Source organism: Leguminivora glycinivorella, chromosome 2 (assembly GCF_023078275.1).
Source record: "Leguminivora glycinivorella isolate SPB_JAAS2020 chromosome 2, LegGlyc_1.1, whole genome shotgun sequence".
NCBI lineage: Eukaryota > Metazoa > Arthropoda > Insecta > Lepidoptera > Tortricidae > Leguminivora > Leguminivora glycinivorella.
Window position 1 is genome coordinate 27,416,639 of NC_062972.1, and position 23,996 is coordinate 27,440,634.

General features: G+C 37.2%; 1 protein-coding gene across 1 annotated transcript; it reads right to left on the minus strand.

Annotated features, from left to right (window-relative positions):
- Positions 1-336: 336 nt before the first annotated feature.
- On the minus strand, positions 337-23,438 carry LOC125240580 (calcium-independent phospholipase A2-gamma-like). The gene is made up of 11 exons (XM_048148534.1): positions 22,743-23,438; positions 22,142-22,443; positions 17,135-17,272; positions 9,673-9,762; positions 8,691-8,889; positions 7,949-8,035; positions 6,815-6,933; positions 6,080-6,274; positions 5,022-5,253; positions 3,407-3,573; positions 337-1,437 (listed from the first exon to the last, which is right to left on the minus strand). The coding sequence occupies exons 1-11, from the start codon at positions 22,861-22,863 to the stop codon at positions 1,342-1,344; spliced, it is 1,746 nt and encodes a 581-aa protein (XP_048004491.1). The 5' UTR covers positions 22,864-23,438; the 3' UTR covers positions 337-1,341.
- Between the last annotated feature and the right edge of the window lie 558 nt (positions 23,439-23,996).

Sequence of the window (23,996 nt, forward strand, 5' to 3'; positions counted from 1 at the left end):
ACTGATAGCAAAATTGCATTTTATCCACAAGAGTGCAAAGTCATTTCATACAAGTTTTAACTTGATGTCTAAAGCTGGGTGTTAGAATTCACGTATAAATGATGATTTTTAATGGTAAATGTTAAATAAATTGAAGTACTTTATTTATTTTGATGTTTTACAGTTCATATTTTCATAGTGTTGGTGTGGTGAAAATTTTTGTGTTTCACTCGGTGGCAAAGTTTGTTTAACCATCGTGCCTTGATAACCTCGCAACGCTCAAGATTCCACTTTTTGAACCACTCGCTACGCTCGCGGTTCAATATTGGAATCTTTCGCTTGCTCGGGTATCAATATTGGCACATGCGGTTAAACAACAACTTTGCTCCCTTGTAAAACAAATAACTATTTCCTCGTCCGCTCCTTACAGTTTTAAAAATTCTACCTGAGAAAAATTACAAAAAGGTGGTGTACTAATACTACCCTCATTTTAACCAAACCAAATGTGTGCCGCATAAGTTTAGTCTAGACTTTAGCGTATAAAAGTGCCTATTGTGACATGCCTCATCTAATAATAAATTGTTGACACTCTAAGTGCCAAGTTCACCACCAAATAATTACATACACACTTATTCGCCTTATGCCATTGCAATAAGATTAAAATATACCTGTTTATTTCCGTGTTTACACCCGTATTGGCACACAGATATATTGATTCAATATACAAACACAACAAATAAACATGTCAATCAAAGTCCAAGACATAACAAAATGCTTCGGGAAGTTGCTTCCCAATTGTTCCAATATTAGGCCAAATTGTGAAGCTAAAACGCCAAATATACTTGACTTATTACTCTTATTAGACCTGTTTTTGAACACACATAGCTTGGTATAGTTAATGTGATCTGCATTTTTTTTCATTTTCGGTTTAGTAATTTTCATCCAGACATATATATTTATACATATACACCTCTACTGTTTCGCAGAATAAGAATTAAATCCGTTATTGTACGATCAAAATCATACGAAATCCTACTTTCCGGTCAACTCTTGGAACAGATTTCATCAATTTGGATAAATCGGTTTAATTTAATAGAACCAGAGAGCACAATTTCAAACTGTTTCTAATACGTTAGACTAGACAACCATTCACTCAATCGTTCATCATTCATCAGTTATATGATGAGGATGACTCAACAGTCATTTGGCCCCAACGCCCGACAAAGTAAAAAAAAAATATATCCATGATAATCAGTCACAAAACTCCTCCCTACATGTCTATCCGCTCATTCACTTAGACTAGACGATCATTCACTCATTCGTTCATCATTCATCAGCAAGCTGACGATGATGAGTTAACTGTCACTTGGCGACGACGCCCATAATCTGGCTTTGGTAGTCGACAAAGTCCATTACCTTCTGCGCGATGGTCCGCTTTCGTACCAGCATGGCTGCCGCCTGAAAAAAAGATATAATTATTTATTTGATTAAAATATTGAGTAGCAATACTTAACCCATTTGCACGAGTCTTTTATCCCTTTCTTACAAGTACATAAGTCAAAATGACAGATAAAGATAGATGAGTCCTAGCCCTCGTTTATAAAAATAAACAAGTCGTAGCTAATTCAGGCTATCAATAATATGCACTTTAATTCAATATTCGCAAATCACTAGCAAAAATATACAAATACCTAATTTATACCTAAAGCACGTTCTAACTTTTTACCATATTTTACGAATATGCTTGTAAATATACCTTATTTCATATAAACATAACTTTTCCAACTTTAGAATTGTCAAAACTTATAGGGGCAAAAATCCGGCCCCACTATCCGCCTATAAAGCAATGAAATATTGTCTTCGGTTACCGCGATAGTTACTCATGAAATAAAACTATGGAAACGGATTAAATCGCGTATAATGAATTTAAAATCGAAACGCCGGGATGAATTTTAAATTCATTATACGCGATTTAATCCGTTTCCATAGTTTTATTTCAAAAGCAATGAAAGTTTAACCGATTTATAACCAATACAGAATTCTACAGACAGTACAGATCAGTAAGAAATACAAATTAAACACAGAAAACCTTATTATTTTTATCATGTTTTTCTAAATCCGGGACACATAAATGACTGATAGAAGCCGGAATCTATGTACGTGTCCTAATTAGGCAAGATAACAGACGTCAATACACATACAATACAAAAATATTTTAAGCGGGTTACTCACGTATTAAGTCGATATCACGCTCGACATGTTTCGCTCCATTTCCGAGGAGCTTTTTCAAGAGTTTTTAAATATGTCTTGGTCTCACGGGAGTTTTATAATTAAAATTTTAGGATCACAAATACTGAGGGTTCAAAAGTATCCATCAACTCGTATCTCGTATGAAGCCGCAGTGAGCCGTTGCGCTTTTTACACGGAAATCATGAAGTTTAGGATTTGGAATAGTCTACTCGATGATCGTGAAAAAATACAACATGGGTATTTTAGGCTGGTTTTAGTGTCACGCCACAGTATAATAAAGAGTACTAACGTACAGTATGACCACTCCCGCTCTCCGCTGAAAGTGCCGCCCACCCCCTCTCGGTTACCTCACAGTTACCGCCTGTCAAAAACGCGAACAGTCGACCTGTCATATCTCACTCATACGAGCATGGTACGCGTTCACCTACACGAGCTTAGAATGTGTGCTAGGAAAGCGCCTCTTTCATATCGCCAGTGTCCGAGATGTGGTCACGCGGACCGTCCGCGCGGAGCGATCCGCGAGACTAATTTGTATGAAGTTGATGTTGTCGTCCGCGCCTCTCTAAAACGCTTCCCGAACTTTATACATATCAGTCCGCTGCGAATCGCCCCGCGCGGACGGTCCGCGTGACACTAAAACCAGCCTTAAAGATAAGTTATTTGTTATACAAGCAAAGTTGCAGTGTAAGTTGTATTTTAACGCAGAGTGTGGAATTAACACACGAGATGTAAAATACATTTGCACCCGAGTGTAACACAAAACTTTTCCCCTCACTATAGCGAGGAAACTACAACTCGTACAGCTAGAAGATGTTGATACAACTCCCAGCCAGTCTACCCGTGACCACGGACATAATGTCATGTCCGAAACGTCGGGTTAAATATAAACGTAAGTTTTACGCGATTAAGTCCCGTTTTAATTTAATTTAATAATATGAGGAAACTACAACGCAAAAAATGCGTTTATCACAGCTTCCAGTAGTTCCACATGTGGTAAATCATCTTTATTACTAGATTCACCTACTTTTATCAATTTAAAAGCAGTTAATTTGACTTTATTGAAGGTCAAATTACTTTACCCACTAGTGGATAAAATGCGTTTGTACCCGCTGGTATTAAAGGACAAAACACGTGTTTCCGAGATAGTGAGGGGAAAAATATATGGTAGTGCTAGTACCTGTTGGAACTTGTGTTGATTCCGGCGTATGTAGGCCTGTGTGTCCGTAACCAGGTTGTTCAGCTTCTCTGGGTTGATTTCGTCCATGGCGCACTCTTCCATGAGGGGCGGGTTGAAACGGTAGTAGCTGCCCGGCGGGAGGAGGTCGTTCAACACTAGGTGGGTACCTGTTTCAACAAATAATATTGGTGAGACAACATCGTTATTATTTGAGAAGTTAATAATAGTATATTGCGATTTATGTAAGATGTTTTATTAAATAAATAAAAAAATACAAGTGCGGAAAAGAGGAACGGAGGAGAGGCACGACTGCAGGAAGTGTTTTAAATCGACACTAGTTCAGTATTTCCTTTTAAGCACGTGTATTATAATGTACTATCAGCTGCAAAAGTGCATGGAGAAATTATGAATGAATTCATTGATAAATTCGCTATCCACTTTTGCAGCTGATAATACAGTTCAGGTGTTTGTGTAACGCTATTCCTGTCGTTACTACTTGACCATTCTGCAAGAAGTGTAAAAAAGGTGCATTAACCTTCAGTGTCCGTAGCAGAGTCCAAAATCTTGTTAAACTTGTCCTTCCAGCTGATTCCAGGTGCTTCCTGCTGTAGCCCCTTGCTTAAGCTCTGGTAATCCAGGTGTTTGTGTAACGCCTTGCCGGTTCCTATAACTCACTATTCTGCTAGAAATGTAGAGAAAATTGTGCAATAAAAGCGAACCTTCAGTGTCCGTAGCAGAGTCCAAAGTCTTAGTTAAACTTGTCCTACCAACTAGTCCCAGGTGCTTCCTTCTGTAGTCCCTTGCTTAAGCTCTGGTAGTCCAGGTGTTTGTCGTACGGTTTACCAGTACCAACGAAGATTACTAGTCTACAAGGACAGAAAAATGGTGCAAAAAGAACCAACCTTCAGTGTTGGTAGCAGAGTCCAAAATCTTGTTAAACTTGTCCTTCCAGCTGATTCCAGGTGCTTCCTTCTGTGGTCCCTTGCTTAGGCTCTGGTAGTCTAGGTGTTTGTGTATCGCTTTGCCTGTTCCTAATATTATACTATTCTGTAAAAAAAATACAAAATGGTGCAAAGAAAATCTACCTTCGGTGTCCGTAGCAGAGTCCAAAATCTTGTTAAACTTGTCCTTCCAGCTGGTCCCAGGTGCTTCCTTCTGTAGTCCCTTGCTCAAGCTCTGGTAGTCCAGGTGTTTGTCGTACGGTTAACCTGTACCAACGAAGATTACTAGTCTACAAGGACAGAAAAATGATGCAAAAAGAACCAACCTTCAGTGTCGGTAGCAGAGTCCAAAATCTTGTTAAACTTGTCCTTCCAGCTGGTCCCATATGCTTCCTTCTGTAGTCCCTTGCTTAGGCTCTGGTAGTCCAGGTGTTTGTGTAACACCTTGCCTATTCCTACTATTTGACTATTCTGCTAGAGGTGTAAAAAGGTGCACGAACCTTCAGTGTCCGTAGCAGAGTCCAAAATCTTGTTAAACTTGTCCTTCCAACTGGTCCCAGGTGCTTCCTTCTGTAGTCCCTTGCTTAGGCTCTGGTAGTCCAGGTGTTTGTGTAACACCTTGCCTATTCCTACTATTTGACTATTCTGCTAGAGGTGTAAAAAGGTGCACGAACCTTCAGTGTCCGTAGCAGAGTCCAAAATCTTGTTAAACTTGTCCTTCCAGCTGGTCCCAGGTGCTTCCTTCTGTAGTCCCTTGCTTAGGCTCTGGTAGTCCAGGTGATTGTGCAACGCTTTGCCGGTGCCTACGGAAATGACCGTCCCGTTCTGGAGCGCTTTGGCGCCGAAGAGGAGCTTGGCTTCGTGGAGGCCGACGCCGGTTGGGTTGTTCACCATTATGCCACCGTCCTGGGAAGAATGGAGTTGGTAAGTGTTTGTGAAGTATGTAATGCAATGACCTGGAACAGGTGTTTGGTATATTCTAGTACAATACGATACAATACAAATACTCTTTATTGCACACCTTAATACACGAAACAACATAGCAAGTATAAACAACAACTTAAGAGGCTAGTATTGTAAATGTTAAAACTGGTACGCAAAACAAGCATAAATATTTGTGGGAAAACGTAGGTAAGGTGTATTATTCGTGCCGAGCTACCGTGTGACAGCCTTTTTAGCTTGGCTCTCGCGTCAGTGACGCTAGCGCCACCTATAAGATGTAGTAACGATTCTTACCTGGTGCAAAAGGTTATTCAGTCTAAAAATACGTAGGTACGGCGGCTGATGCCCTAACCGCGTGCCACAGTCGTGCTGGGGCGGTTCCGGGGAATACTGAACGTACTCGGAACGAACAAGGACACGAGCGAAACAGATATATAATTTCTCTCTTTCTTACCTGGTGTAATAGATTGTTCAGTCTAAACTCATTGAAGTATGTAGGTGCGGCGGCTGATGCCCTAACCGCGTGCCACAGTTGTGCTCGGGCGGTTCCGGGGAACACTGAACGTACTCTAAAGGGACACGGATAAGAGCAAAACAGATATATAATTTCTCTCTTTCTTACCTGGTGCAATAGATTGTTCAGTCTAAACTCATTGAAGTATGTAGGTGCGGCGGCTGATGCCCTAACCGCGTGCCACAGTTGTGCTCGGGCGGTTCCGGAGAATACTGAACGTACTCGGAACGAACACGGACACGAGCGAAACAGATATATAATTTCTCTCTTTCTTACCTGGTGTAATAGATTGTTCAGTCTAAATTCGTTGAAATACGTAGGTGCGGCGGCTGATGCCCTAACCGCGTGCCACAGTTGTGCTCGGGCGGTTCCGGGGAACACTGAACGGACCCGGAACGGACATTCGTAGGAGCGGAAGAGGAATGGTGAGAGTTTTGAGCCGGCGTTTACTACGCACGACACTAGCGCCATCTGAGGAAAAACAGTTTATGAGAACCATTCAATATAATTACTTCTATAAGGAGGTACTGTTACAAAAATAAAAAAAAGAATATCTCAAACAGTTTTCGTGATTTACTATGAAGACGACAATTTATTATGTACCCTATATATGAAGAATGTCATAAATAAATAAATATTATAGGACATTCTTACACAGATTGACAGAGTCCCACGGTAAGCTCAAGAAAGTTTGTGTTGCAGGTACTCAGACAACGATATAAATAATATACAAATACTTATATACATAGAATAACATCCATGACAGGAACAAATATCTGCGTTCATCAGCAAATAAATGCCCTTACCGGGATTCGAACCCGGGACCGCGGTGTAGCAGGCAGGGTCACTACGCGCCACCAGTTTGCGCCGAAAGAGCAGTCAAATATTACATTTTCCACAGATAATTCATGTTTTTTCCGTACCATATCATAGGTAGTACTGGTACTTAGAAATTTCTGAACTAAGAACTATATTATTAGTTTCATATATCTAAAGATTATTGACACTTACTTTAGGCGTATCGTTCCTATTGCACTCCGTAAGAGTACAATCTCCGAGATTTCTTTTGAGTAGTGCCTCCCACGCATCCGTGTCATAGTAGGAATGTGTCCAAACTAACCTAGATGTACCTGTAAAAAATACGCTTGCTTTTATTGAGAAGTAAAATCAAATAAAATAAAAATTATTGAGATCTATTTTTTTTTATTAAAAAAACATGTTTACATGACCTTGCAGTATAACCAATGCGTCACGAAACTTAGATAACAAAAACAAAGAGAGAAAAAGACAAAAAAAAGAGAACAAAAAAAAATACAATTAATTAATTCATTTGGGCGATGACGTCACAGCGTGGCTCCGTTGCGTCGTTTGCCCCGGTAAATAAATAATATGAAAAGCTCATGAAATAAAACTATGGAAACGGATTAAATCGCGTATAATGAATTTAAAATACATCCCGACGTTTCGAACTCTGTTGGATTAATATTTTTTCAACTACCTCCGCGAACAAGTTTTTTGATATTTGCTCATTGTACAAGATGTTAAAAAGTCTAATAGGTTGTTGTATAAGGCTGAGATACGCGCCATACTCGTGAACGGGTTCTGTTTGTGAAGACCGGTCTGTTCCAGCTAATAGGGGCTATACTATTATATTGTAACATTCGTTTTGAGTAAGATTACATTGAGGCACTTTGTTCGGTCCTTGTTTGTATATTTTCTTTCTGACTCTTGGAGACCATATACATTTCCAAGGAAAAAAAAGTAGGTAGATTAAGTATATTTATTTTCTCTAGTGTATTTTTTTCATCATGTTTTTTTTTAGATGTACTTTGACATTTAGAGACTTTATACATCTCTAACATCTCTTATCAATCATAGTAACTTTGTACTTTACTTGAATTCATACTATTTATTGTAATTGTTGACATGTAAAAGTGCCCCTGTGGCTTACTTGCTGAAGAAATGTTTTTGATTTGTTTTTTTTTTTGATAATATAGACGAGAAAAACTGTATTTTTTTTACATTAAAATGAATATTACTGGAGTATCAGTCAGCTTTCAAATCGACATCTTTATACTTTATGTCTGTTTTCTATATCTTTCTATACTTTCTAACTGTAAAAATGTTGTGTTTATGAGATTTTACCTCCAATGAGTGAGGTGTTCCCGAACATTTCCTTAGATAGCGTCATGTACATTTGATTGGCCGTGTCTAGAGTACCCACGCCTCCGCCTGAAACAAGAACACAATTATAAATATAATTCTGCGACATTATTATTATTATTTTAAATGATAACTATAATTAATTTTATTCAGTAAAGAGTGTCTTTATTATTCAAAATTAAAGGTGTATTTCACAGATTTCCTAGATTGAAGTTATATTAAGCTTAAGAGTTATTGATTAAAAGCTTTTGAAGAGCCGAGCGCACAGACCAACCCCTATAGACATCCATTACAAGAGATTAGTATTTGCACTAATATAAGGTCGGCCACACGATGCGCGCGCGTTTTGATAGCGTAGGCCGAGCGGTAGTGGAGCGCAACGATAGCGGTGCGCCGGACGAACGCTGGCGTTGCGCCCAACCGACGCCGGCGAGAACTAACGAGCGCGGATTGCGAGCGGAATGCGCGCGGATTACGAGCGGAACGCCGGCGCACCGCTATCATTGCACTCCGCTGACGCTACGCTATCAAAACGCTTTATGTGTGGCGGAGGCTTAAGAGGTCCGCGGACGATTACTTATCTGTATAGGAGCGTAAGAAATGTGGCACTTTGACAGCAAGGAGGCCTCAGTTGAGTAAGATATTACAACCTTTTATAACCTTTTGTGGGATCAACATAAACCACTATTAGAGTCTACCTATAATTTTGAATCAGAAGTCTTACCAATGACAGCAGCTATGATAGCCCCCGTACTGACTCCAATGATATAGTCAAACATGTCCTGCACTCTCCTGCCTGTGAGTCTCTCCAAATGTCTTAGCACTTCAATGGCGATGAGGCCTCGGATGCCGCCGCCGTCGATGGATAAGATGTTGGGGCCGGGGCCTTTTGTGGGGCCAGTGTAGCCCATTAGGGCTAGGGCCTGAAAAAATAGAATGATTAGTATCAATGTAAGTTTTAACCCCCTTTCCCCCTTCCACATCTCTCTCTCCCTTTCCTTCCCATTGAAAACTACACCTATCGTTAGCGGAGCATCATTGTGATTTGCTTTCGAATGCGAAAATATTGATTGAATTCTTTGGCGTTCAAAATTTTGAATTCTCATTTTTTATTAATTCTTTTTTCAAATGTTATTTTCTTGTTATGTCACAGAACTCACAGAATGTTCGCTTCATAATGGTTCTCTTAATAGTAGCTTACCTTGAAGCCTCGCGTGTAGACTTTATTAAGTTTAATTATAATTAACAACTTTATCACGTTAAGAATTTCACCACCCCCTTTCTTCCCGTGGGTGTCGTAGAAGGCGACTATGGGATACGGGTTAAATTGTGGCGTAGGCGAGAGGCTGGCAACCTGTCACTGCAATGTCACAGTTTCGTTTTCTTAACCCCTTATTTTATTTGCCAAGAGTGGCACTGAAGCTTTAGTGGTTTCATGTGTTCTGCCTACCCCTTCATGGGATACAGGCGTGATTGTATGTATGTATGTAACTTTATCACGTGAACTTAAAAAATAACCCCCTTATTCATAAGTTTACACTAAAGTTATCAAGCCGATAAAGTTCGTTTGTCCCTTTCCGACGTATTGGTGTGATAGAAAGGGACAAACGAACTTTAACAGCTTGATAACTTTACTGAACGTTTATGACTAAGGGGTAGTATTTAGCAGCATTTTATGTCAAAAACTTAATATTAATAATAATTACCTCTTTCACGATGCCCGCAGTCTCTTTGGTGACAGGTTTATCATCGCTCAGTCTTCGTTGTACCCTCAAAAGTGCACGCACGGCACCTTCCTATGAAATACAATAGTCCATTTAGAATATACCCCTAAGAGAAGTAATAGGTACCATACAAAAAAAATTTTCTTCGCCTAGGGTAGGTACCTTTTATCGCCTGGTTATATAAAATTTGAAATTACCGCGTACTTTCTTAGTACAGGTTGCTCAAAAAGGATTAATTAAACGATTTAGTTTTAATTCTGTGTCGAAAGATTGCCTATAATTACACATTATATAATACTTCGACAGTAATTCTCTACACAGTGTTTTTATTGAATTCCGTTAACTTAGGCATATAGTTAGGTCCATTATAGGAAACAGAATGGCATAGTTACTCGATCCACTTTGATAATTCGTAGCTCAGAGCAAATACTAAAGACTAGCTGTTGCCCGCGGCTTCGCTCGCGTTAGAAAGAGACAAAAAATAGCATATGTCACTCTCCATCCCTTCAACTATCTCCACTTAAAAAGTCACGTCAATTCATCACTCCGTTTTGAGGTGAAAGACAGACAAACAAACAGACACACACACTTTCCCATTTATAATATTAAGTATGGATTAAATACTTCTTAAATCTGTGTTTATTAAATCTTTGTGTGGGTTTAAGACCTTGCGACATTCAATACAAATCCCCGGCATGTCTCAACTCCCCATTTCTTAAATCTATGATTCGTAGAAATCTACGAGAAAACTTCATCCTTATGGTAAGTGACAATGTGGTAACTTTTACTTGTGAATGTAGATAATGTAGGTAGGTAGATTAAGGTAGAGAATGTTATGTACTCCGTAATTGTCATGTATATCAGTACTTAATATCTGTTTGAACGTTTGTTATGTAATTCACAATATATATGATGTGGATGTACTTTTATAATAAAAAATATCTGGGTGACCGAGCTTCGCTCGGTTCTATTTTATTATATCACGTCTTTATATAAAAAAAACTGTTGTAAAAAAAATAAAAACAAAAACTTAATTTCTGGCCGAAATTCGAAACCCTGACACATGCGATCTGTCTGTGAACATTATTAGATCGACCTCATCGCTGAGCTAAGCGCAGCTATATGGTCGTTAATTTCGCCGCCCGAGAATTCTCTCTTAACAATACAACTACTCCACACGAGATGGCGATAAGGCTTCGCTAGATCGATTTTTCACCCCAAAAACCCCCACATAACAAATTTCAGCGAAATCGTTAGAGCGGTTTCCGCGAACGTCTATATAAATAAATAAAGGAATATACAAGAATTGCTCGTTTTTACTTGTTCATAGTTCTAAAATAACAGTACTTGCTAGTACGGATTACAATTAACAGATGGCGGTATGTGCCTATTATTTCCGGATAATTCTAGAATGCACTTCTGTTTGAAGTATTTAATTTTAAAAATACTACTGAGATAACGGAAGAAGCTTAAAATTCGTAATAATAATTAAAGCACTTAATGAATACGCAAGTTTTGTCATCCGCGAATCATAAGTTAGTCAATGTTTGTTGTTTCGTATCCTTGACCTGTGTCGCCATCTAGTTTGATAATAAATAGTACCTACATCGATCGAAAGAATTCTCAGTCTTAACAATACAACTACTCCACACGAGATGGCGCGCTTCCGCCACAAAAAATGTCATTCAAAAAAATTGTGTAATTTTCTATTCGTGGTAAGTATTTTTTTCAGTAATATGAAATGACTTGAAAAAATTATTACACCTCGCCCGCGATTCATAAGTTACTCAATGTTTGTTGCTTCGTATACGGGGCCTTGACCTGTGTCGCCATCTAGTTTTTGCAATAAATAGTACCTACATCGAGCGAAAGAATTCTGTCTTAATAATGCAACTACTCCACACGAGATGGCGCGCGAAGAAAAACTCATGAAAACTCGAAAATTCGCGTTTTCCGGGACCTAAGGACAAGTTAGATCGACTTTTCACCCCCGAAAACCCCCACATAACAAATTTCAGCGAAATCGTTAGAGCGGTTTCCGAGATCGTCGGTGTATATAAATAAATAAATAAATAAATAAATAAATAAATATACAAGAATTGCTCGTTTAAAAGTATAAGATAATAATAAAATTATGTACAAATGTAGTGCGAAGAGTTTCCTTTGTATTTTGAAGGAAAAGTACGAACATGTCATGCTATTTCAGTCTCAGTTAACAGTTTCCTGATACTGTTTGAACTAACATGACAAATACAAACGTTTCCGGAAAAATACGAAGGGAAAGCTTTTCACTAGAGATGGGCCGAATATTCGGTAAATATTCGGTATTCGGCATATTCGGCAAGTTTTTAATTATTCGTATTCGGCCAAATTATTCGGTTGCTTTGCCGAATATTTACCGAATAAACAAAGTAAATAATTAATGAAGATCTTACGTATTCAATTGGATAATAAGCTCCTATTTTAGTAGTTTTTTAAGGAACTGCTAAAAAAGAGAAACCTATGCATCAAAATATAAATACAATTGTTTTTAAAAAAGTAAAAAAAAAAACTGTAGCTTAAGAGTTAAGAAGAATTCAGAGTTGTTGTCAGAGTTTTAGTTATCCACTAAATCATAAAAACATAGTTGTAGTGACATATGTAACGATTATCAATCATTTAATAGTTTTAATTAATCCCCTTAAAAATATGGCGTAACCGAATATTCGGCCGAATGTTCGGTTCGGTAAGAGCTGAACCGAATTTCGGCCGAATATTCGTATTCGGCAAAGTCCATATTCGGCCCATCTCTACTTTTCACACTACATCTGTAGTGCGAAACCGACCCGTCTGGCCTAGCGCGTAGTGATAGTGACCCTGCCTGCTAAGCCGCGGTCCCGGGTTCGAATCCCGGTAAGGGCATTTATTTGTGTGATGAGCACAGATATTTGTTCCTGAGTCATGGATGTTTTATATGACTGTATAGAAGTATGTATTTATCTATACAGGATGATTCATGAGTCGTGAGCAGGAGTGAACAGGGTACTGGGGAGGGTCACGCTGAGCAACTTTCATAATGGGGCAACACTGAATTTTGATTATTTTTCTTAACTATGACTTAATTGATAAGTACTAATTGATAGCTAATTATCAATTACGTTCTAATTATGACTTAATTGATGATTAACTATCAATTAAGTCATAGTTAAGAAAAAAAGTGGTATATCACAATGAGTGAAACTTTAATGGTGAATGGTTTATCTGTTGGTATTGGTAACTACGTTTTGTTTTGTATATATTACGCAAATATGTTTGGGAATGAAAGTTTACCGACATTATATATACATATTTACTCACAAAATTTTAATGCGCCACGTAAATATTCAGTTTTTAATTAGTTACGATAAATACAAACTTATCAATTACAAACGAAGTTACTTTACCTTTCATGCTTATTTAATTCAATTCACTGTTTACGCAGCTCGATTATTTTGTTGTTATTTTATTATTGCGTTGAATATATACTAAAATGGCTTTAAATAATGATGGGGGAGGGAGTTATCCTACTATTTATTACCAAAACGTAAGGGGACTTCGGTCGAAAACTTCAATTTTTTATCGAAACTTATTAGTTGCATCTTATGACATAATCCTATTAACAGAGACGTGGTTACTAGATGGAGTTCTAGACACGGAGTTATTTGATGATCGGTATGTCGTTTGGAGACGTGATCGAGATTCGCTTTTAACCGGTCAAAATCGTGGAGGTGGCGTAATTATAGCAATTCGTAAGGAACTGGCAGCCATTCCGCAGCCTACCTACCAATCATCGGCTGAGGATCTATGGGTAACTTTGACTATTAAGGGCCGGCATAACTCATCAATTAAACTGCACCTGTGTGTTTTATATTTATGTAAGCAAAATAAGGGTAATACATTCTCACAGCAGTTATCTAATTTCCTTGATAGCCTGAGTGAAGCTGTGTTGCGTGGATGTGATGATAAATACTTAATAATAGGAGACTTTAACATGAGCAATATAATATGGACACGTCAGCATTCTATTTTGGTGCCCTCGAACTATAAAACTAATGATGAGTGTTGTTTGATTGATGAATTAAACACCTTAAACTTAAGTCAGTATAATGATATTCTAAACCAATACGGAAAGTTATTAGACCTTGTCCTGTCAAATGATGTAGTACATGTTAGTGAGTGTTTGGACCCTTTAGTACCGATTGACCCGTACCATAAAGCAATATTAGTCTCGATTCAGTTCGCACAAATAAGCAGTTTAAAACCCGCTTCTCGTATTAAATATTTTTACAATAAAGGCGATTATCCCTCCATCAACAATGAACTGACCTTGATTAACTGGGAGGAAGAATTCTCGCGACGCTCTTTAGATGAGTCGGTTAACTTCTTTTATTCCATATTTAAAAAACTGCGACTTAAATATATTCCTAGTAAAATAATTCATGACGATAGTTTTCCTAAGTGGTATTCGCCCGCACTAAAAAAAGCGATCAAAGAGAAAGCTAAATATTTTAAAAAATTTCGTATATATGGCAATATATCAGATCAAATCTCTTTTAATTTTCAACGGGACAGGGTCAAAAAACTTGAACAGTCATGCTTTACTTCCTATGTTCGCAAGCTCGAAAGCAACATCGTTAAAAACCCCAAGCAGTTCTGGTCCTACATTAAGTCACGTTCTAGCTCACATGGTATACCAAATTGTTTAAAGTACGAAGATAGATTAGTTAACACAGCCCAAGATATATGTGAAACTTTCTCTAACTATTTCTATACAACATTTTCAGCACCTAGTACCGACCAAGTGGTCACATCCGTGGTTAGTCCATATTCACACATATGTAATGTAGAGGTTAATTCGGATGCTATTGTTAAGTTACTATTAAAATTGGATCCGTCCAAATCGGCTGGACCTGATGACATGCCAGCTCAATTTTTGATTAACTGTGCGGATGCTATTGTAAAACCCATATCTCTCCTGTTTAAGCGCTCGTTCACTGATTGCCACGTCCCCTCGATTTGGAAATCAGCCTATATTACACCCGTTCATAAGAAGGGTTCAAAAACTGAAGTAACTAATTATAGGCCAATTTCTAAACTTTGTATACTTGCTAAAGTACTTGAAAAGCTAGTTTATTCACAAGTATATGAGGCAATTAAGAATTATTTTAGTCCTTTTCAACATGGTTTTTTGAGATGTAAGTCTACCGTTTCAAATTTGATACTCCTTAATGATTATGTAACTACGGCCATGTCTGAGGGTAGTCAAGTCGATGTAGTGTACACCGACTACAGCAAAGCATTTGATAGGATTGACCATAAATTACTAATTTTTAAATTAAATAATATGGGTATTCATGGGGATCTATTGCGATGGTTCACATCTTATATTGATAATAGGTCGCAAGCTGTTGTCATTAACAACTACATGTCAGGCTGGGTAAGTGTTCCCAGTGGCGTTCCTCAAGGATCGTTGTTGGGCCCTTTGCTTTTTAATATATTTGTTAATGACATCAGTGACTGCTTCCAGTCTGCCAAGTTGCTATGCTTTGCTGACGATATGAAGATTTTTACCAAAGTTAGCTCAGTACATGATTCTACCCTTTTACAAAATGATCTTACACGACTTGTCGCATATTGTCAAATTAATAAACTAGAATTAAATGTTTCCAAATGCTTTGCTTTAACTTTCACTAGACAACGCAATATAATCCCGACTACATATAAGCTTAATAACCATGAGCTTGAAACTCTATCATGTATGAGGGACTTGGGAGTCATCCATGATTCTAAGCTTCTATTTGATAGTCACATAGACAATATAGTAACTAGTGCTACTAAGACATTAGGGTTTATTATGCGTAGTTGCCAACATTTTACTCAAATTAAAACTATGAAAGTCCTTTATTGTACATATGTCAGAAGCAAACTGGAATATGCGTCTCAAATTTGGAACCCTTCTTATAATATATACATTAACAGAGTAGAACGTATACAGAAAAAGTTTGTTAAATATCTCTGCTTTAAACTAAACACCGTTTATAATTCATCAAATTATGAAAATATTTGCAAAAAACATCACCTTATTCCATTATATAAACGTCGTCATATTGCTGATATTTCCTTTTTACTTAGCATTTCAAATGGCAATATTGATTGTCCCGAATTGCTCGCTAAGCTTTCCTTCAATACACCATCTAGATCGAAAAGATACTTCCCTCCCTTATCAATCCCACTTACTTCACGTAACTATAGGAAAAATAGCTTTCTATTACGAGCTGGTAAAAGCTTAAATGAATTATCGAGGAAGCGTGATATTGACGTTTTTAATAGCAACATAACTACCATAAGACGGATCTTGACAGACGAGTTACTTAAGTGAGCAAGCCACGAGCGACAACATGTTATATAGATTGTTAATGTTGAATACTATATCGGTATAACTTGTTAATGTACTTATATATTAGTTTAGTTCTAAGTTTTGCTTTTCCAAGACATGTAATAATCATTACGTGTTAGTGAGATACACGTACATAGTTAGTAATTTAGTACTAGCCACCATTTGTTTGATAACCTGTTACTACTGGTGGGAACCTATAATTGGCTGTTTGTTACTAGGGTTATATTATCTATCCTGAATTGTAAGCTGTTGGTTCTCCAAATAATAAATAATAATAATAAAAAAAAATAATAATAAATAAATAAGATCTGATGAAATATTTTTTTTGTGTTTTGGAGAGATTTATACAATACAAAGTCAGCATTATGGTATTAAAAAGTAATAACTGATACAATACATTCATAATTTATACCCAAAATATCATAAAAGTCGAAAATTAATCAGGATGCATTTATAGGTTAAACAATAAAAATGGTGGATTCATAATAAAGACGAGGAGGTTACAAGTTACCATAAAATAACATTTATTCAGCTTATTCCTAGTTAATAATCTACAAGTGTACCACTATAAAGCAATAGCCGTTATTACGGTACACAAAGTGCCCCACAAAATAGCTACCAGGCGTCTTGTGGGTGTTTTAAACACCCGCTATGCAGATAATAATAAAGGCGATATAAAGGCTGATTTGTGGTATAAATGTTCAACTGTAAGCAGTATTATACGCCACATTTTCTCCATTATACCTCTTTGGCTTTTTAATGGTCCACATGTCCTATCTTAAAAAGTCAGCGTTTTTAGTGTTGCCCTATTATGAAAGTTGCTCCCAGTGTGACCCTCCTCAGTGTGACCCCTGTTCCCCAGTACCCTGTTCACTCCTTCTCACGACTCATGAATCACCCTGTATAAGTAAGTATATCGTCGCCTAGCACCCATAGTACAAGCTTTGCTTAGTTTGGGGCTAGGTTGATTTGTGTAAGGTGTCCCCCAATATTTATTTATTTATTAGTGTTATTCAATGTCAATGTTACCTTAATAGCATAGTCCCTAGACTCAGGATACTGTTTCAAATGGTCGATGAAGTGCACCGTCCTTCTCATGAGGCATTCCGTCGTCTCCGCCGTCACGAGCGCGGATATCACGTATGCGGTCCGGGAATGGATGGAACTCTGAAAGAGACATTTCAATTTAAGTTTTTACTTGTTATTTTTCTTTTTTTCTTTACAACTGGAGTGACACAGGTCAAAAAGTTATCTGTTTACTGTTTGGCTTAACGCTTCTATAGACATTCAAACTTTTTGTTTTTTTTTTTACTTCGTTTTTAACCTCCGACGCAAAAACGACGGGGTATCTGTCTGTGGCATCGTAGCTCCCGAACGGATGAACCGATTTAGATTTCGTTTTTTTGTCTGAAAGCTGAGTTAGTCGGGAGTGTTCTTAGCCATGTTTCATGAAAATCGGTCCACTATGACGCGGTCGAAGGTTTTTTCAAAATTTTAATTTGTTACATACTTGTAGTTATTTCATTTTGTAATAGCTAAAAAGGTGAACTGTTTTCGGTCAATTAAGTACCTTTATTCAAAGTGAAAGTGTAGGTACTGTAATAGTTCTGCACCAGAGGTACTTCGTCCGACCAATTAGATTATTATTATTATTATTTTTTTATTTAAAAGAAAGTAAAGAAAAAAAAGTTTAAATATCATGATGATGGAAAAGTTTACTATTAATTTTACATAATTGTTTCATTACGCCGTGTCTTGCGTGGGCGACGGTCGCGCAACCGTCGCTGTCGCGTCTCATCGCATCATCTACTTCCATATCGATAAGGTTTGATTTCGTATGCGTCGCATCGCCGTCGCGCGACCGTCGCCCACGCAAGCCACGGCGTTAGCCTGTTTGAAATTGTGTGTCATCTTTAGCCAAATACATTTTCAGCAATTCGGTATCATGTTGGTAACTCACAGAGGATATCATATATTATACTAGTTTTTGCCCGCGGCTTCGCACGCGCTAAATTCGAAAATTGCGGAGTGCTCCATACAAACTTCCACCCCTATTTTAGGGAAGCGGGGGGTTATAAAGAAACAGAAAGTAGCCTATGTCACTCTCCATCCCTGCAACTATCTCCACTTAAAAGAAAACCGGCCAAGAGCGTGTCGGGCCACGCTCAGTGTAGGGTTCCGTAGTTTTCCGTATTTTTCTCAAAAACTACTGAACCTACCAAGTTCAAAACAATTTTCCTAGAAATTCTTTATAAAGTTCTACTTTTGTGATTTTTTTCATATTTTTTAAACATAGGGTTCAAAAGTTAGAGGGGGGACGCACTTTTTTTTCCTTTAGGAGCGATTATTTCCGAAAATATTAATATTATCAAAAAACGATCTTTGTAAACCCTTATTCATTTTTAAATACCTATCCAACAATATATCACACGTTGGGGTTGAAATTAAAAAAAAAAAGTTTCAGCCCCCACTTTACATGTAGGGGCCAACAAAGTGCAAAAATAAAAAATGTACCCCCCCTACATGTAAAGTGGGGGCTGAAATTGCAACCCCAACGTTTATATTGTTGGATAGGTATTAAAAAATGAATAAGGGTTTACTAAGATCGCTTTTTGATAATATTAATATTTTCGTGAATAGTCGCTTAAAGGAAAAAAATGTGCGTCCCCCCTCTAACTTTTGAACCATATGTTTAAAAAATATGAAAAAAATGACAAAAGTAGAACTTTATAAATACTTTCTAGGAAAATTGTTTTGAAACATTTTTTTACCATTTTTCTTGGCCGGTTTTTGCACTTTGTTGGCGTGATTGATATACATATTGGTACCAAATTTCAGCTTTCTAGTGTTAACGGTTACTGAGATTATCCGCGGACGGACGGACGGACGGACGGACAGACAGACATAGCGAAACTATAAGGGTTCCTAGTTGACTAAAGAACCCTAAAAATCACGTCACTTCGTCGCTCAGTTTTGCCGTGAAAAACGGAAAAACAAACAGACACACACACTTTCCCATTTATTATTAGTATGGATTCACAAGTATTTGCATGTATCTCAGTCATGACGTACTTGAAGAACGTGATATTACATTGAAGACCGCGTGATGAGATAACAATTTTATTTGTTATGTTATAGATAACTTAATACTTTCCTTTTTATCTAGAACTTGTGTGACATATGCTCAAAATATACGCGTTGCGTCTCTTTTCTGCACATCGCAATTGAAGATGACAAAACCATATTTTCGCAAGATAACTTAAGTCTTAACTGTTGCTAAGTGCGTTTGTTGCGATAATTATTGTAGATTTCGTGATATTATCGATCACTACCTATTTTTTCAGGTTACTTCTATGAGGCTTTGTGGTTCAAATTTGAGATAAATTTATTGAGTTGTTATTGAAAGTTTACAAACCTATAAAAACAAAATCCTACTTAATCTATTTGTGTCCTTTTATCTTTTCCGCAAAATATTGAGGCCGCAAGCTTATCTGAATTAGATAGGTATTGACCCCCTGGCAAAAGTGAGTGGATCATGTTATCATAATCAGCTGATATCTGTGTTTATTACTTTCTTTGTTTTATATGTGCTAGTTACAAATTTAGATCAATTTAAAATAGATATTGTTTACTTATACAATGTTTTGTTTAAATCAGTTGTTACAAATTTTAGACAAAATATGGAAATGTGTAAATAGTTGACAAATGTCCTACTTTATTGCTTGCAATAAAGACACCTTGACAGGTAATATGTATGAAGACACAAGCAACTTTTGTCGTTATGGTATGAGACAAATTGGAACCATTGACTAGACTTTGACACAATTGTCATGCCACTTTTGCCGATTCACTGAAACATGTACTAAAGCTATTTTTGATGTATATACCAAATACTTAGTCACAGTTTCGTTTTCTTTCAATCCCTTATTTGCCAAGAGTGGCAATGAAGCTTTAGTAGTTTCATGTGTTCTGCCTACCCCTTTATGGGATACAGGCGTGATTGTATGTATTGTATGTATGTATGTATGTACTTAGTCATACTTGCTTTAATTAGTTACTTTAATTCTTCTAATTTAAACAAAAAAAAACCGGCCAAGAGCGTGTCGGGCCACGTTCAGTGTAGGGTTCCGTAGTTTTCCGTATTTTTCTCAAAAACTACTGAACCTATAAAGTTCAAAACAATTTTCCTAGAAAGTCTTTATAAAGTTCTACTTTTGTGATTTTTTTCATATTTTTTAAACATATGGTTCAAAAGTTAGAGGGGGGGGGACGCACTTTTTTTCCTTTAGGAGCGATTATTTCCGAAAATATTAATATTATCAAAAAACGATCTTAGTAAACCCTTATTCATTTTTAAATACCTATCCAACAATATATCACACGTTGGGGTTGGAATGAAAAAAAATATCAGCCTCCACTTTACATGTAGGGAGGGGAACCCTAATAAAACATTTTTTTCAATTTTTTATTTTTGCACTTTGTTGGCGTGATTGATATACATATTGGTACCAAATTTCAGCTTTCTAGTGCTTACGGTTACTGAGATTATCCGCGGACGGACGGACGGACGGACGGACGGACGGACGGACGGACGGACGGACGGACGGACGGACGGACGGACGGACGGACGGACAGACAGACATGGCGAAACTATAAGGGTTCCTAGTTGACTACGGAACCCTAAAAACTGGCAATTTTTTTTTATCTGAGTGAATACTATCAAAGCAATGAAAACATAACCAATATAACCAATAATCAGATACATTTAAATTACAAATTAAGCCTTATAAAACGGCAATAAGGTTTTGATTTAATTAAATAAATTTAATCTTTAAATAAATTATTTTTGACGGCCAGATCATTGTCATACTGCAGAATGACTTGTTATTGTTTATTATCTTAATCAATTACTATAATTATAACACATGGTACAAACATGAGCTGGAATAATGCCAAAAGTTTGATCCGATCTGTGGTCTTATCTTATACTTTTAAACGAGCAATTCTTGTATATTTATTTATTTATTTATTTATTTATATATATATTTATTTACACTGACGATCTCGGAAACCGCTCTAACGATTTCGCAGAAATTTGTTATGTGGGGGTTTTTGGGGGTGAAAAATCGGTCTAACTTATCCTTAGGTCCCGGAAAACGCGAATTTTCGAGTTTTCATGCGTTTTTCTTCGCGCGCCATCTCGTGTGCAGTAGTTGTACTGTTAAGACAGAATTCTTTCGGTCGATGTAAGTACTATTTATTGCAAACACTAGATGGCGACACAGGTCAAGGCTAAAATGAATAGAAAATACACTATTTGAGTTTTTGTGGCGAAATGCGCGCCATCTCGTGTGGAGTAGTTGTGTTGTTAAGGCTGAGAATTCTTTCGCTCGATTTAGGTACTATTCATTTTTGAACTAGATGGCGACACATGTCAAGGATACGAAACAGAACCGAGCGAAGCTCGGTTGCCCAGATATTAGGTGAAAAACTTAAGAAAGTCACCTGTTGTATGTGTGAGTGACGTGTTCAAATGCAATGAAATTCTTTATTCTTCAATTTAGGCATTAACATAATGCTCTTATGAAAGTCAAGAATAGGCGTTAGTTTTGTTTGTGTTACTAATTTTAAATATGTGTTCTCTATTCACTATGTATTCTCTAGTCACTCACACATACAACAGGTGACTTTCTTAACTTTTTCACCTATAACTACCTATGCCTTGCGTGTGGGACTCTAAAGTTCAATGATGCTTTAATTAATGAGATCAGCTGGAGTCCGACCCGCACCACAAACTGTCTGAAAAAATAGTTTTTTTTAGAATATGAAAAGGGGCCAGAAAAAACCCCGTATGAGATGGGAGGATGAACTGAAGCTTACATTGGGCTCGAAGTGGAGAAGAGTGGCCCAGGATAGACGTCAGTGGAAAGAGCTAGAGGAGGCCTTTGCCAAGCGGCACACTGAACTAAGAGACATTCTCTAATTCAGAAAAAAGGGGCTTAATAGATAGATAGATAGAATATGAAAAAGACTCACCTTTGTAACTATAGGCTTATTTGATTTCCAGCTGTTCTCCGATATTTTCCCAAAATGAATATCCTTCTTCAACTTCAACCCTTGCCATAGACCTTCCATGGTGATCTCCTTGGCCTCCGAACCCACCGACAGCCCCTCCTGTGGAAACTTCTCATCTTGATTAGGTATTTTAAAGGGTTTCTCATCTGTGGCCCTTGCGGTAGTTTCTTTAGTAACAGTCTTCTTTTCAATGGTTGGTTCAATTTCTTTAGTTGTTGTTGATAATCTAGCTGTGACTGCTTTTTCAAATTTCCTAATTAAATCTGTAAAAAAGGGTAAAAAATCTTTTAAAACAAGATAACAATTGTAAACAAAACAGTGTTTATTTCAATGAAATGTTAATGAAGTCATTGAAACCCTGAAACTTGTTTATAGTTTATTTATGAAGTCATCGTCCGGAACAGAGGTTGAAGGCCCAAACAATCAAAAGGACGTCTGGTGCCCTGATAACAAAATTTAATATTAATTGAGGCCCTGAGAATAAAAATAGCCTATGAACTCAATTACTGAACTCTTAGCAAAACAAAATGGACAATTTATGTATGAGATCAATGCTACTTACTGTCCCACTGCTCTGGAGAGGCTGGTTTCATTCTCTGCACGAGTTTTTCAACTTCAGCATTCAAGTTGGTCATCGACAGATAGTGCCGAATAATCCGCCACTGACTGCCCAACGACGACATATTTAAAGCTTTATTCGATCTCAGTGCACGTAAAACACAGTCTATTTATTTATTTACACACCAGTCACTTAGATTTGTATCTAATTTCTAGATACAAAGCAAATTCTTAGGCGAAACGTACGCTAGCGACCGTCACTTCACATTTAGTTTATCGTAATGTCACAGTCAGTACAAATAACTCTCTCGACGATTGGATATCACGCTATCACAGCAGCAGTCTCGATTCACAGCTGCAGCAAATCTAATATTTACGTAAAGCCTTGACGAAAAATATAAATAAATCAATGACAGATACGAGTGACGTAAAATCGCACGATAACAGTTCTGCCAATCGCAGCCGAGCAAACCAAAACAAACTTTTTACATTCACTTCACTCTCGTTCACTTTCTTAGCACGTCACTTTCAAAAATATGAAGTTCTCGTAAAATTGAATGTCTTTTTATATTATTGCTTTTAAAACTGTGAGTACCTTCTCCTTTGAATGTTGAGTTAGTACTGAAAAATTTGTAAACAATAAACTAGTTTTATACGATTATCAAAACATGTTTGCTAACAGCGCGCTACGTGACGCCGTTGGCCACACCTCCCGCACGACTCAATGAAAAGGCGCCACTTCACAAACAAAATATCGTATGATCTAATTTTGTAAGCGTTCCAAGATTTTATTTCCGCATCATCACACCATCGATGACTAGACTGGGTTGACGGTTATTTGTTTATAGTTATTTTACTATTATTAATCATTTAATTTAATGTATTGTATTACACCTTTGACTGGACTTCAATTTCAGTCTTAGAAACACAGCCAATTTTAGTGTGACCCAGTTTTATTTCCAGTATCATCTGACCGACGTGTATTTTTAATTCACGAAACAAGGACATCTTGTTGCTACTCGCTAACGATAGGCTGTTTCCTCTTTTTCCGGTTTTATTTAAAATTATGGAATGTGTGTTATATCGTTTGAAACTCGAGGTACAAATAGGGATTTTTAAAAAGAGTTCACTTATAGCGTTTTAATAAAGTATCAATAACGACGATGAATGATTCACTCTTGGCCTGGAGTTATAGGTGTCCATAGGCTCCATATCCATAACCTCTTACCATCAGTTAGGCATATTGAAAAATATGGAT